This window comes from Setaria viridis, chromosome 1 (assembly GCF_005286985.2).
Source record: "Setaria viridis chromosome 1, Setaria_viridis_v4.0, whole genome shotgun sequence".
Classification (NCBI taxonomy): domain Eukaryota; kingdom Viridiplantae; phylum Streptophyta; class Magnoliopsida; order Poales; family Poaceae; genus Setaria; species Setaria viridis.
The window spans coordinates 32,014,491-32,029,321 of NC_048263.2; the positions used below are offsets into that span (position 1 = coordinate 32,014,491).

General features: G+C 45.2%; 2 protein-coding genes across 4 annotated transcripts; one reads left to right on the forward strand and one right to left on the reverse strand.

Annotated features, from left to right (window-relative positions):
- The first annotated feature begins 2,223 nt into the window (after window positions 1-2,223).
- LOC117863904 (putative nuclear RNA export factor SDE5) lies at window positions 2,224-8,974 on the forward strand. The gene is made up of 12 exons (XM_034747812.2): window positions 2,224-2,380; window positions 3,724-4,385; window positions 4,475-4,500; window positions 4,724-4,798; window positions 5,348-5,409; window positions 5,502-5,737; window positions 6,531-6,616; window positions 6,741-6,797; window positions 7,109-7,176; window positions 7,640-7,746; window positions 7,829-7,899; window positions 8,540-8,974. Exons 2-12 carry the CDS (start codon window positions 3,764-3,766, stop codon window positions 8,642-8,644), a joined length of 1,515 nt encoding a protein of 504 aa, XP_034603703.1. The 5' UTR covers window positions 2,224-2,380; window positions 3,724-3,763; the 3' UTR covers window positions 8,645-8,974.
- A 65-nt stretch (window positions 8,975-9,039) lies between these two features.
- On the reverse strand, window positions 9,040-12,847 carry LOC117863915 (E3 ubiquitin-protein ligase RMA2). 3 transcript variants are annotated; one of them, XM_034747840.2, is made up of 3 exons: window positions 12,195-12,847; window positions 11,225-11,335; window positions 9,040-10,064 (listed from the first exon to the last, which is right to left on the reverse strand). In XM_034747840.2, the coding sequence occupies exon 3, from the start codon at window positions 9,969-9,971 to the stop codon at window positions 9,213-9,215; it is 759 nt and encodes a 252-aa protein (XP_034603731.1). In that variant the 5' UTR covers window positions 9,972-10,064; window positions 11,225-11,335; window positions 12,195-12,847; the 3' UTR covers window positions 9,040-9,212. The 3 variants fall into 3 exon arrangements, with proteins under 3 accessions (XP_034603731.1, XP_034603713.1, XP_034603723.1); XM_034747822.2 differs by lacking the exon at window positions 11,225-11,335 and having other exon boundaries at window positions 12,195-12,594; XM_034747832.2 differs by lacking the exons at window positions 11,225-11,335; window positions 12,195-12,847 and adding an exon at window positions 10,160-11,216.
- Between the last annotated feature and the right edge of the window lie 1,984 nt (window positions 12,848-14,831).

Below are 14,831 nucleotides of genomic sequence, written 5' to 3' on the forward strand. Positions count from 1 at the left end.
GGACAACCTTGAATGGGGATCTCTTTCTTTATTCACTGCTTTCTGAGTTGGAGAGCTCTACTAGCTATACCATACAACGTCCTCCCTGCCCGAAACTACAACCAATATAAGCATAGCAAAAGTGATGTATCTATAAAAGTCAAAACGAATAGTAATTTGGGACGGATGGAGTAGTTGGCAAGTTTTATTGAAGCTAACATTTTTCCTTCATTTTTCAATGAATGGGTGCATTAGAATCGTATTAATGACAACCATCGTCACATTATTTGTGCGTGCAGAACTTCAGCAGAAATTGATGGAAGCTTCTTCACTTTCCAATGATTTGTGCAATCACGCCAGATGTGCCGCACGCATGAGTAAGTTCCGATGCAGTTTCGTACAATAACAAAAGTTTATAAGAGCTAAAATAAATAGTAATTTGGAACGGGGAGAGTAGTTGACAAGTTTTATTGAATGCTATATTTTTCCTTTATTTTTCAATGAATGGGTGCATTAGAATCGTATCAATGCAAGTAAGTTGGGATACCATCATCATGTTATCTGTGCAGAACTTCAGCAGATGGACGCTTCTTCACTTTCCAACCACCTGTGCGATCACGCCGGATGCATTGCGCGCATGAGTAAGTTCCGATGTAGTTTCATACCGCAACAAAAGTGATGTATGTATAAAAATTCAAAATGAATAGTTATTTGGGACGGAGAGAGTAGTTGGCAAGTTTTATTGAAACCAACATTTTTCCTTCAGTTTTCAATGAATGGGTGCATCCGAATTGTATAAGTAAGTTGGGATACCATCGTCACATTATTTGTGCAGCACTCCAGCAGAAATAGATGGACTTCTTCACTTTCCAACAATATGTGCGATCACGCCAGATACGCCGCGTGCATGAGTCAGTTGCGATGCAGTTTCATACCGTATCTACAACAACTATGAAAGCACACTAGGACCCCTTGATCCAAAAATATTAAAGGCGTCGATTCGACATTGAGATAAAGACCAGCATGTCCAATCTGATCATGGCGATGTCACTTGAAATGTATGGCAAAAAAATGTGCACGATTTCCCAAAAATTGCGCTCGATCCAACATCCAAAGGTGGTTTGAAAAAGAAAAATCTAACGCTCGATGATGTTTACACGAAAAATTACGTTTAAGCTCTTTATATCTAAGGCGAAAGGATAAGGGGTAGTTTTTGGATGGGACTGGCTATGATGTATTCGAGTATTTTAGCATCCCGCGCACTCGAAATTCTTAACCATTTGATCTGCATCTAACGTGTCCTGCTTATTCTTCTTCCTCCTTTCATCTTCCTCGGAACTTCTTTCACCTGTGAAATAAAAACAGCAGCATCGAAACTTCTTTCTCAACGCCGGTACCCCCGCCCGCCCTCCTCTAGTTGTCTCCAGCAGCTCCCGCCGTTGGATCCACTACCGCTCCCCTCCCCCACGCTAACCACTCTCGATTTGGTGCCCCCACCCCACCTGACCCAACCACCATCCTCCACTGCTTGGGCCGATGGCGCCACCGCCACCGTGCCTCACCGCCCTCGTGCCCACCACCACCGCCTATCCGGCTTGCCGCTGTGGCCTCCTTTAAGTCCGGCAATACCAGAACCCCAACTCCCTGAGGCTCGAAACCCTCATCCCTAAACCCCTAAGGCTCTAACCTCTTTCCCTCACCGGAGCTCGCCGGAGATAGATCAAGTGGAGATGAAGTAAACGGGGTCAACTCTTGCCGGAGATGAAGAAGACGAGTTGAATCTCACCAGAGATGGGAAGGATGGGACGGGATGGGGAAAAATTCGAGTATGGGAAGCTCAGAAAACACTCTATAGCTTTTCCCTTTCGGATCCTCCTCTGATTTTTGTGTTTTCCTGATAGAAAGTTAGAAACCAAACCATAAAAAATAAGGTACAGTGGACCTAACACGGAGGCAAACAGCACGAATAGGAGCAAACTGGGACTGCGAAAGCAGTCACGACTCGGTCACAACTCACGACTCTCGCGCGGTTCACGAACAGTGCCCAAAAGAGTACCCGCACCATTTCCAGGAATAGCATCGGAGCGACAGGGGCCCACCGGTCGGAGCAGCACGTAGACCTGGTTCATAGACCACGGCGCCGCCAATACCATCCCCGAGCCAAAAGCGTTCCCGACGCGGCGCACGGACGGCGTGGATCACCTAGCTTCGTAGACCTCGGCCACCCAGCGTAACCCACCTCCAGGTGGACCCACCTGCTGACCCCCCTCTCCTTTTAAACCTTCGGCCTCGGGCGTACAAACGAAGCCAAGGCAGTGGGCAAGGGGAGCGGCCGTGCAGCAGCGGGGGCGGAGTGGCCACCGGAGCGGCCCGCGTGCGGCGAGGGTCGTCTCGAGAAGCCGTAAGCCCCCTCCCTCCCTCCCTCTTACTCTAGAACCTTCCGGAATGTATCCGAACCCCGCTGCGGCGGGGCTTCGTCTGGGGGCGGAGGTTGATCTGGTGCCCTTGGTCCGCCTTGGGGTCCCGTGAGTGCTTGGTTCAGTGTGGGGTTGGCGTCTCGTTCCTGGGGCGTTTGCGCAGGTGGCGATCGGTTTGTGCTGCTCCGGAATTTTTCCGATTTCAGTTCCCAGTCGGTTCGCGGATTTCAGTTCTGTTGTTTGTGTTGCGTTTTCATCCGTGGCTGTTCGGTTCGCCATTGAGGGGGTTTTGGTGAGGGTTTTCTGATTAGACGGGTGCGGCGCTCTCGACCAGGTAGCTTCTAGATTTCCCCCCATTTCTGAGAGATTTTTAGAGAATTTTGCTGCACAACCAGGGCGATTTCCGGCAATGTCGTTTCTATGATTCTATATGCCTTGATTGGGCCCTTTCGCCCCAGTTCGTGTCTTGTTTGCTTGAAACCATGATCGGTTGTTCGATTTGATGTCCCAGTGCCTTTCGGAAACAACAAATCTGCTCGGCTCATGCGGGAGCAGTTGTGGCTGATATGCTGTGCTCTTGGGTTTGCTAGTGTGATTATGTGACAAGCTTCCTTTCAATTTTTTGCTGATTACTCTGCCCCAATTCTGCATGCAAATGTGTGAAGTTGAAGTTACATGTCGTTTGTTGGTCATTCACCTATTCTATCCAGACACATCAGTATACCTTATGCTTGGGTTGCTTTCCTGTCAATTGTTTGGGTGGGTTTATTTGTGGTTTGGGGAGGTTATGGACTTAAGGGATGGGTTAGTGCGGAGGCATTGGTTGTGCTGAACTCTGAAGTGTGATGGCCATCTGTTTGCTAGAATTTACAGCTTGATTGTGCTTGATCATACATATAGACAAGTTGCTGTCCAATTTTGCCATGTTATTTGGATTCTTCTTTTTTCCTTTTTGGTTTTATGTTGGGTTCTTTTTAGCTTCTGATGATTGGTCCTGTTACTTAGTCCAGGTGGGTAACTCATATACCTTTTGCTGATTATGATAATTCTATATCAATTTTGGTGGGATATTTATTTCAATAGACAATGTTTTCATCAGTCTGTGAATATTTGATGAATGTTTTGAGAGGCATGCTCATCATTGTGACCCTTCGTTTTTTTTTGACGAGTGCTACGATTATGTTGATTCTTCGATGAGTAAAAGTTGCTGTCCTCAAATCATGGTTACAGTCAAATAGTTTGTTCGCAATTATTGGTTGAGTCGATTTGATACCTTCAATTTTGCTATTATACCTATCCATAAGTCGTTTCTGTACCTTTTGTGCAGGCCTTACAGTTCATAAGAGCCTTTTGGGAAGGTCCTCACCATGGATCTATCACATTCCCTAACTTCATCTAGTGACAATGAGACCAGGGCACTTAATACATTGCTTGATGTGTTTGGTTGTGCCTTTTCACTTGATGATATTGCTGATGCATATATCAAAGCAAAGGGCGATGTCAACAAAGCTGGAGATTTCTTAACTGACCTGCAACTTTCGTTGCCTCATATCAATGCTGTCGAGCCAAGCGTTGAGACTAACCTTCCCCAGGCTGACAAGGCGGTTGAAGAAAACTATATGGAAAATTCAAGCCAACCAAGAACTCTTTCCCAGGTTGACCAGGCAGTTGAAGAAAAGCATACAGAGAATTCAGATCAGATGCCTGAAAAATTGCAAAAGACTAGGGCTGCATTTGGTACTGTCTCCAGCATTTTAGGAAAAGAATCTGCCAGGGCTACAGCAACAGCGAATGTATCATCAAAAAGAGACAAACCTCTAAAGGTTGAACTGCCAGAGTACATGCGTGATGATTTTAAGGTGAAATCTGATGAATCTGATTCTGTGCCAAGGAGAGAGACTTTGAATAACAGGGATGTTGAGGAGTTTCTGTTTTGCATGCTTGGTGAAGGATTTAAGCTTAGTATGGATGTAATCCGTGAAGTTCTAGGTTAGCATGCCTGCTATCTAACCTGCATTTCACCCATTCATTTCATTGTTCCAGGTTATGTCTTGACTGTTTCTTATTTCCTTTTGCAGGTAGCTGTGGATATGACATTAAGAAGGTACTGATACATTATTGTTGTTATTGTGTATTTTTGTCACTCCTAATCATCACAATTCACAAATATATCGATGGGTTCTAGCATTTAGGCTTGAGAATTTAGAGTACGCAGTTTCATCTGTCATTACATTTTCTTCTTGACCCTCTAATATAGCTGTGTGTACAGAATCTTGTTGTTACATTTTCTTATCGGCCTACTAATATGGCTGTGCTGTTGTATGCAGAGCATGGAGGAATTGTTATCTTTTTCTGAAAAAGGTCTAGACAAAATGGCAGAAAGCAAACATAATGCTGTACAAGTAAGACTTCTTCTGGTCTCTTCATCTGTAACTTCTAAACTATGCTTCTGTACCGGTGCTACTTGTTAATTATGCTGTGCTGTCCATCTGAATTGCCTTAAGGACTGTTTTTTCTCTATATATTTACATGCACTATTACATTTTGTTTGGTGATCTTTGTCCCAAACTCTGAATGTAGCTTTTTACTATTCATTTTTGCCAGATAGAATTGCCCACCATTTCTCGTGCTGATATATTTTCAATGAGATTTAATATATAACAATTATCATTTGGCCCCGATATTTTTCTATGTAGCATATTTGATCTTAGCATGCATCTTTTAGGGCTGCCCTTTCTAGCTTACATGGTATTGGTATATGATTTATTGTGTCGGTTAAGATCTTGTCTTGGTCCTTTTGAATGGTAGCTCCTGCCAGTGAACTGTTGGTCGATGTACTGATGCTCCTACTGTGCTAGTTTTTATATGAAAGTTCCCTCTGGATGTATTTGGCATTTTTTTTACTGTGTATAAATATTTGACTGATTTAGTCCATAATATCTATGGTGCAGGATGTGGCAGCAGAATGTTCTGTTTCCAAGGGAAAATGCTTAGGCTCACAGTCCACCCCTAGGTTCTACTTATTCTATTATTTATTGGTTCCCCCCTCTCTTTCCACTGTGGAGCTGGTATTTATTTTGTTTTCCATAACACTTTTCTTTGTAGTACCCATTCTTCACAAGAGGGGATGCAGAGACCAAAACAGCAGATTTCTCCAGGAGAGTTGATAGAAGCAATCTTCACCGTACCTGGAAGATTGGAGGAGGAGCCAAAACTAAGAAGATACGAATTAGGGGCAAATCGAAGCAGAGTCCCAGATCAGAAACCAGTCTTGAAACCTCTTGAGGACCTTTCAACATATTCTACTGATTTTCCTGTCAAAGTTATCGTAGCTAGCAAAGGTATACTCACCATACCAGTGCTTTCATTTGTTTTTAGAATTGAGGTTAGTTATGCATTTTATGAGAAGCATACTGAGTATCAAAATCTTTGTCCAGTTGTCTGCTGCTATTTCTACATATTTAATCTTTTGCCCTGATATACTCAGTTAAAGCCTGTAAAGCATTTACTGACTGTAAGATCTCTAAAGGGAACAGATAAAACCAACCATAATACAGCCTTTCCAGCGGCTTGGCATATTATGCTTATAATTAAAGCCAACATTGGTATTAAGCTCAGTCATATTAGTTCTTTGATTCCGCTGTTGTGCTGAATTTGTGTTAAGTCCATCCACTTACAACCTACGGTAGGAAAAAGTAAAGTTACCATTCGTTTCTTACCTGTTGCAGGTTTAACCAATTGATACTAATATTGTCAAAAATGTTATCTGAATGCTAAGTTACTTCTAGGCGTTGTCTACAGGATTTCAGAGGGATTTGATATTTCATATTTGCCAATGACAAGTTGCAAACTGTGGGATATGTAGTCTGCCCTTTTTTTTTGTGGTACTGAGGTCTCGTGAAAAAAATCAGCAAGTGCTCATCTGTGTTCTATGCTTTGTCAAAGCATACTAAGGATGCTTCTGTTTGCAGCACAAAACATGCGTCCTCGAATCAGAACAAAGAGCTTAAATGCTTTTATGTAATGTTGATAACTTGGGTTAAAACAGCTAACATGAAATCTGTCAGATGATATCGTATTACCTTTTATGGAAACTCCTTATAACTTATTTTGTGTTGTTTGGATTATATTTAGAACCAGCTATCAATGAGGAGGATTATCAGAACTACCGCAGGGCTGCAAAGCAGCACTGGGATATGATGAAGCAGTACTATGAAAAGGTAAGGGTTCCAAGATGATTTTTCTTCTTCTTCTGAGAACATAAATGGCATCCATTGTTAATTCACTTCCAGTAAATATATGGTGTTTATTTATCACTTGTGCTATGTTCTGCTGAAATTGCAGGCTGCTGATGCTTTTAGGGAGGGTAACAAGAAAGAAGTCGATTATCTTATACAGGAAGTAAGTGTCACACTTCCTTTTTGGTGAGAAGAGAATGGGTGGAGACTACTTTCTTAATCACTTTTGGGTAACATAGACTATAACAACTGCATGAAACTTTTGGAGATTTTGTTGTTGACCTGCTTAATGTCTTTGAGCTACACTAGATTCTAATAAAAAAGAGAATAACATAACATGTAGTCACTAAACATAAAACATGCTGAGGTTTTATCTGCTTGTCTGGTTATGATGGCAACATACAGACCATAAGTCCATAACATAATTTAAGAAAATAAATTACTGACTGAATATATTTTTTGTTGGATATCAAGGGCAAGCGCTGTTATCAGATGGCTCGACTGGCTGATGAGAAATCTGCTGGGGAGATTATCAAGTCCAAGTAAGTGTACTAATATCTTTTCTATGTTGGCTGGAATTATTTGACTCTTTTTTCTTTTGTAGTGTGCCCATTTTGCTACCCCTGAACAATGCACTTTGTTCGTTTGACGACCCCTTGAACAAAATTATGGCTCGATTAGTTCCCCCAAACAATTTCAAGAAAAATACTTTTTCGTCATACTTTCATGCAATCTTATATCTCTAGGTTAATTAGTATTAAATGCTAACTTATAAAAATAATCATAAAAAATTGTGTACTATGTCACCTCACAAAATTTGAACTAGCGAATGGAGAAACAAAAAGGAAACATCACATTGAAATATTTTGGGGGGAGTAAATCAAGCTGAACTTTTATTCAGGGAGCTAAGCTGACAAAATAGATGTTTAGGGTAGTAAAATGGACTTCTTTTGTAATCTTAGAATTAGAATATAAGCTAATGATAAAAATATTGGCTTACTGCAGGAAAGTAGAGTCCAGAAATGAATTGTGTCTTGATCTGCGCAAACAAGATGCAGCAAACATACCTAATCTCTTGAGATTTCATCTTAAACAGTTGGCAAACATTCCATGTAAGATCAGTACATGGCTTTTTGAGTTTATCAATTCATTTGTCAGGAACCATCTGATTTACCTGATATTTCATGTGTGCAGCTATTGATTACCTACTAGTTATTGTTGGCATTGATGACGGAAGTTTCAAGATGGGACAAAAAAGAAGAAAGGTATCGTTTTATCAGATTATCTGCTAAATGATTGTTACTTATGATTTTTGCGCTGTACCTACTGCATCTGCATGTGTGATCCTGAAGTCAATCCTTGAGCTTTCACTGAAAGTACTTGTATTGACATAAATATCTTAGGGTACTACTAGCATCAAGTGGTGCTAAAGCTTCATTATATCAACAACACTACTTCAGTCTGTTTCGCTCCTTGGGCACTATCTTATAAAATTATTCATTTTTATTCCCTTGGCTCATCTAGCTATTGACAAGATATCCAGCGAAATTGTGCCAACAAAATTTATAAATATATAAAATGATAAGAATAATATCTGTAACACAGAAATGAAATCTTAGTAGACATGCTAAAGCTTTAACATATACCCATGCATACTCAACATGCAGGTATTGTATATGTCGCAAATCTGCTAATCGTGATCAAATCCCTTACTCGTGGACTTTTGCTTCTCCATTCTGCCTTCCAACCAATGGCAATAAATACGTTATGCTGGTCTTCAACTATCAGATGTTTTGTCTAGTATGCTGGCAATAAATTCTATGTTTAGCAGACTCCTATTTGTAGCTCACGTAGATGCTGTTATAGGTCTTCATCTGATTAGTTTGATTGCTTGAATATTGACAGGTGATGAAGTATCTAGAGAAGAATTCAATCAAGTGGACCGAAGAAGAACCCCACTCTGGGAACATTCTCATCTCCATTAATCAGGTGGGAAACCAGCATGGATAGGTCCATCCGTTTGTGTACAAAGATGGCGTGACACAAAACTGATGGAAGATGATCATAGCTCGTAGTACATCTTCAACTGCCGTTTTGAATCTTGGTGCTCTCTGTTCTTTTGGCAAACGATCCATGTAAGCTGCCGTGATTGGCATTCTTTTTTGTGAGCACATTGCAGATGTTTGGAATTAACAGGTGATCTGGCAGAGGGTAGCGTAACAGTTAGATACTGAAACATCGATCTACATTACCTGTAGCTTCACTGTTGCGAGTGCGCATGGATATGTGGACAACATTTTCTAATCTACTGCAAAGGATCCGTTGCAGTTTCTAAACCAATTCCCTGTATTCTTTCTAGGATCGAAAAGCTATGTTCATTGGTTTTCAATTTTCATCCTGAACTCTATCATGCAATCGCCACAGCTCTATTACATTCACATGTACATGAACAAGAGCCTAGACACATAGGTCACGGGTGAATCATATCACACATCCCTTCACTATGTACAAAGCAAGTCAGCAACTCGGTTCTCTTGTTTCTGCGCATGGCTCGCAGCATCATGTTCTGCTTCAGACATCAGAACAGGAGCAAGCACAGCAGCACAAACACGAAGAGGAAGAACCATATCTGATGCAGAGACCTCTCGAGCTCCATGTGCCGCCGTCTCTGCCTGGGGTTCATCAGGTGGTAAGGGCTCGAGTAGTGCATGCCCGGCGCCTGCGCCTGACCCCGGAGCACCCACGGCAGCACGGCCACCGCCATGCTGCCGAGCACACCTCCGGCCGTCGAGTGCATTATGCCGCGGTCCACAAACGACGGGGGGAGGAGGGCGTCGAACCGCGCGGCGTCGGCGTGGTGCCGCGCCTGCTGTGGTGCTCGGGCCGGCGCGTCGGTTTCGACGTTCCGGTGGTGGTGGCCGCCGCCGTTGTCGCTGCCTCGGGCGCTCTGTTGTCGTAGAGCCGGCCGGCGCGGGATGCTGCTGGCCAGGCCGCGCGGCGGCGGCTTCTTGGCGCGGGAGCTCCCGCCGCGGCCGTAGAGCGGCACGAGCGCGTCGGGGGACACCGCGGCCTTGCACACGGGGCACCGCCGCCTCGCCGAGCTCCCGGCGTCCGCGTCGGCGTCGGGGCGCAGCCACTCGTAGATGCAGGGCCAGCAGTAGAGGTGGCCGCAGAGCGTGACGACCGGCTCCGCGGCGCACTCGAGGCAGATGTTGCAATCGAAGCAGCCGCCTCCTGTTGCCGCCGGCGCGTCCCCGCCGACGACCCTCTTCGCCGGTTCATCGCCGGCAGCCGCCGCCGGCTGCTCACCGGCACCGGCCGTGCGCGTCTGATCCATGTACTACTTCATGCGCTTTCAGCAAGCACAAGGCCGGTGATCTGTGGTTTACTGGTCTCTGCACTCCGGCTTTGCTGTCTTCCTCTTGTAGCACTGCAAAAGAAACCAGGAGGGTCATTCCATCACCGGTGACGAATCATAGCAAAGACGCGCACGCACAGGGCACCGACTTGAATGCCGCATCTCACCAATCAAGACGTACGATCGAAACTGTGCGAGACGACTAGTCAGGCAGCAGCAAAACAAAGGAGAAGGATAAAGCCACGTTGACTACACATATGTGGCCTTGCTGTACAGGGTCATGTGCAAGATATACTTGCGTGTGGGGGTGCCACCGAAAGGACACCAATGAACCTACAAGAAGAGTAGGGACGGCAGAGATTGATGGGTCCAGAAACTTTCAGGTTCAGTCAGATGTTGCTCAGTGCCCTATCCAAAATTCAGAGGGTCCTAATCAAAAGAATTCAAGATACACTGCTCCAGACGAGCAAACAGCAATGCAAACGACAACTACTGCTCCAGGCCAAATGGCCAATGGTAATCTGACAAAGAAGGCGTGCGTTAACCGCAATCACTCTTGTTGTATCCGCAAAAATCTTGTTTTTTTACTGCGTCTTCTTGTCGTCTGATGTTTACCCTTCCGTACCCGGCACCACGGTTGGCCTGATACAGACATGCCCTTGGTCGAAACGATCAGGCTCCACAGGTCAAGACTGTAGCTGTCACCCAGCATCCATGATTGCCTTGAGCTGAGGGTGCCAGCGTTCATAAATTCTGCTGCTCAACCGGATCAGGCAGCATGTCTTGCAGACTTGATTTCGGACAAAGATGCAGGTCATGGACAATGACAGGGATTAACTTCTGTTTTTCGTCAAGGACCAAGAAATGACCAGTAGAGCAGAGTTTACCACACAACAATCGTAGGAGGGAGGGAGGGAGGGAAGATATAGCCACGTGCATCTGTACTCTAATCCTCAGTCTGATCCTAATCACTCAATTAGTTCTATAGGAGCAATTGACAAACACCGACACTACTGATAGATACCGAAATAGTTACGAATATAGCTACGTTTACTGGTTTACACTGTTAGTCGATACTCCCTTCGTACCAGAATATAGCTATATTTAGGTTTTTTTTAAAGTCAAATATTTTTAATTTTGATCAACAATAACTCTAAAAATAATTGAAAAGGTTTTAACTTTGAAAAAGTCTAAACGTAGCTGTATTATGGAAGAGAGGGAGTACTCAGTACCAAGGTCAGATGGTTTAGTGCACTCCAAAACCGATGTATCCTGGGACATAGGGAGTACTCAATACCAAGGTGAGATGGTGCACTCCAAAACCGATGCATAAAAGACGTAACCTACACAGGTATCAATGATTTGGATCTAGTTAAGCACGGCACTACTTCCAAAAGCAAAAAAAACACAGCACTAGCACACGGCGCCTGCAAACAAGGCGCCGTTAGCCCTTCAGCTTTTGATTAGGTGCACTCAACAATATAGCCGATCCGATTATTGTTGTGTAAGACTGAAGCAACATCCTGAAGTTTTCCTCTACTCTAGTATTGTGCAGTCAATTTCATTTCGTATCGAACATGAATGGCAGAATAATTGACAAAATGTAAACTCAGACACAATATAACACGCGTGTTTCAAATGGGAAGCAAATTCAAACCTCGTATCGGGAAACTAGAATGATTTGAAAAGTATAGCCTTGCAGTTTAGCGAAAGGTACTTGTCAGCGAACATTTGGTTTCCTTGCCGAACAAAAAAAGAAGACAACAACATTTGGCGTTCAGAAAGAAAATATTGGTGCATCCCGTGAACAACTGCACCAATAAAGTAAAAAAGGAACACGCATAACAATAGATGTCAAGAACACACCCAATAGCCAGATCCGGAAACTAGGACAAGGTGGCACTAAAATGGTGCGGGAGTATTGATGAGAGAGGAGATCATGAGCAATTGAAGAACAGCGACGCAACAACGATCCCCATGGAAACAACCCCAACGAACTCCCCCCAAAATGCGAAGCAATTGCACTACTCCACCAGAGGAGCCGAAGCTGCTGATCCTAAGTTGCAAACCATGAGCACAAACAGAATAACATCAAGCAGCACTTATTCGTAGCACGAAAGGGAAAAAAAAGTTCTAAGATCATCGCATCACCAGGAACCAATAAGAACACGAGAATTGACGGCGCAGGAATCATCGGCTGACCTTGTGGCAGCAGGGTGCAGAGTGGAGGCGACGTCCGGTTCGCTATCCTTCTGCAGGTCGAGGAGTTGGCGCAGGAACGGAATGGTGGTGTGGATGCGGAGGAAAGATACTGACTGGTACCGGCGCTAACAGCTTTTGTGGCTGAAAGGAAGACTGCCAATTCCAAGGAGGAGATGAGGAGGGCGGCGGCGGCGGATGCGCGTCTGACGTCAGCCGCGGGGTGCAGGGGGGATAAAAAGGCGGAGAGGAAGAAGAAGAGACGGAATACAAGCGGAGCGGCGGTGCAGGGACCCGAAGTGTTGTTGGAACTCGGGAGCAATTGGTTGGGTGCAGATTTTTTTTCTTCTTTCTTTAACCTACAGCATTTTCTTTATCAGAAGAAAAAACTTGCTCTTATCCAGAAGCAAACCGTTAGAAAATTCGGCTAGTTTTATCGGCTTGTGATGTGATCATTCGGTGACGGAAAATCTGTTCTTGAGTGATCCCGAAGGATAGCTTGCGTCCGCGTACGCTTGCCTTGGCGTGAGAGCCGGGGCAATGGGCATCAGCTCGTGCACGCCACTTTGTCCATGGATCAGCAGGGCAACGGGCGCGGATCCGGCCGGGAAGTACAGCAGGAATCAGCTGATCGGCACAGCGCGCGCGGCCGCGTTAGGCTGAGCTCCAAGCTGCAACGGCCGCGCCGCCGCAAGCGTGCGCGCCGCAGTTTACAGTTGCAGCTCGTCGGCTACATCATTGTGCCTCCTAGACTGCTTAGGGGTGTTTGGATTCTGAAGCTAAGGGGGTGTTTGGGAGTACTCCACTTCACGAAAAATTGCTTCACTCCACCGACTTCGAAAATTTCGCAGCCAAACGCGTCTAGCTCCAGCAACTCCGGCTCTAGGAAAAAAGGTGGAGCAGCGGGTAGATCCACGTTTTCTGTGGAGTACCTCAAGAGGTGCTCCAAAAACCCACTTTACAGACCTCATCGTGGAGTTGGTGGGTATTTACCCACCATTACCATTCGTTATACAAGTTACCGGTTCGCGAAATAGAAAAAAGCCTCCCTTCCGTGCCTTCCACCGCGCCGCCCGCCAGCCGTGCCGGCCGCGCCGCGCTGTTCGCTCGCCGCGCCGCCCGCCCGCCCGCCGCGCCGCGCCGCCCACCGCGTGGCCCGCCCTGCCTGCCGCGCCCGCCCCCGCCCGCCGCCCCCCGTGCCGCCCGCCGCGCGGCCACCCCTGCCGCGCGCCCGCCCCTGCTCGCATGGGAATAATGGAGAAGAAAGGGAGAACTAAAGAGCCTGACAAGTGGGACCCATTCACATGGGTATAATGGACTTTACACAGCAAGATCTTCTGTTTTTGGAGCTGGATCTGTGCATTTTGCCAAACATGTGGACAACTCTGGTATTTTTTTGGAGTTGGTGGAGTGGAGCTGCAATGTGGTGGAGTGGAGCTCAAAAATTTGGAGTGGAGTGCTCCCAAACATCCCCTAAAGTTTAGTCCGTATCACATCGGATATTTGATGCTAATTAGGAGGACTAAACATGAGCTAATTACAAAACTAATTGCAGAACCCTAGTCTAAATCGGCGAGATGAATCTATTAAGCCTAATTAATCCACCATTAGCGAATGTTTACTGTAGCATCATATTGTCAAATCATGGATTAATTAAGCTTAATAGATTCATCTCGTGATTTAGCATATGGATTGTGAAACTAGTTTTGTAATTAGTCTATATTTAATACTCCTAATTAGTATCAAACATTCGATGTGACATGGGTTAAAATTTAGCCCGGGGATCAATCACCCCTTAGCGTCTTTTGGACTTGCGCCGAAGGGTCGCCCCGATCACGACTCACGAGTTCCCAACCGCAGAAGCAACCAAAAAAGGGAGGGGGAAAAAATCCTGCTTCCAAGTTCCAACCAACTTGAACACCCGTCGCGTGAAGTTCGCGATCGTGAGCACGCGTGCTCAACAGGATTACAGCTACATGAAAACGAGGGAAAATCGGCATGGTTGGTCGACACACGCAGACTGCAAACCCGTAGCCAGTGACCCAGTGTGCTTCATCCGATCGCACCGACTCCGACAGAAAGGGCACAATAATTGCAAGAGGCACTGACGCCGAGATGAACACCGGTAGCTCTGCCGACGTAGTGCCTAGTGCCTAGAGCTCCATGCCTAGCCCGAGGGGCGAGCATTTGGACCAAGGGTGGTTAGGCTGGTGTCCAGTGGGAATATTGTTTCGTTCGCCTCACGCCGAATGGGAATCGACGTGAGAGCAGCAGCGCGCGTAGCCCACATCAACTCGTGTTTCTGAACCGCAATCGCTATTCGCATGTCTGAATTAAAGCTCTATCATGCCATGTTTCCCACCCTGGCAACAGCTTTCCATGTGAACTGGATCTTGTTTAGTTGCCTAACTTTGAACAACCAAAATTACTGTAGCGCAACTGTAGCGTTTCATTTGTATTTGTGAATTATTGTCCAAATATTGACTAATTAGGTTCAAAACATTCGTTTCGCAAAGTACAACAAAACTGTGCAATTAGTTTTTGATTTCGTCTATATTCAGTACTCTATGCATGTACCGCAAGTTTGATGTGATGGGGAATCTTCTTTTTGTATATTGTCAAAGTTGGAATTTGGAGGTG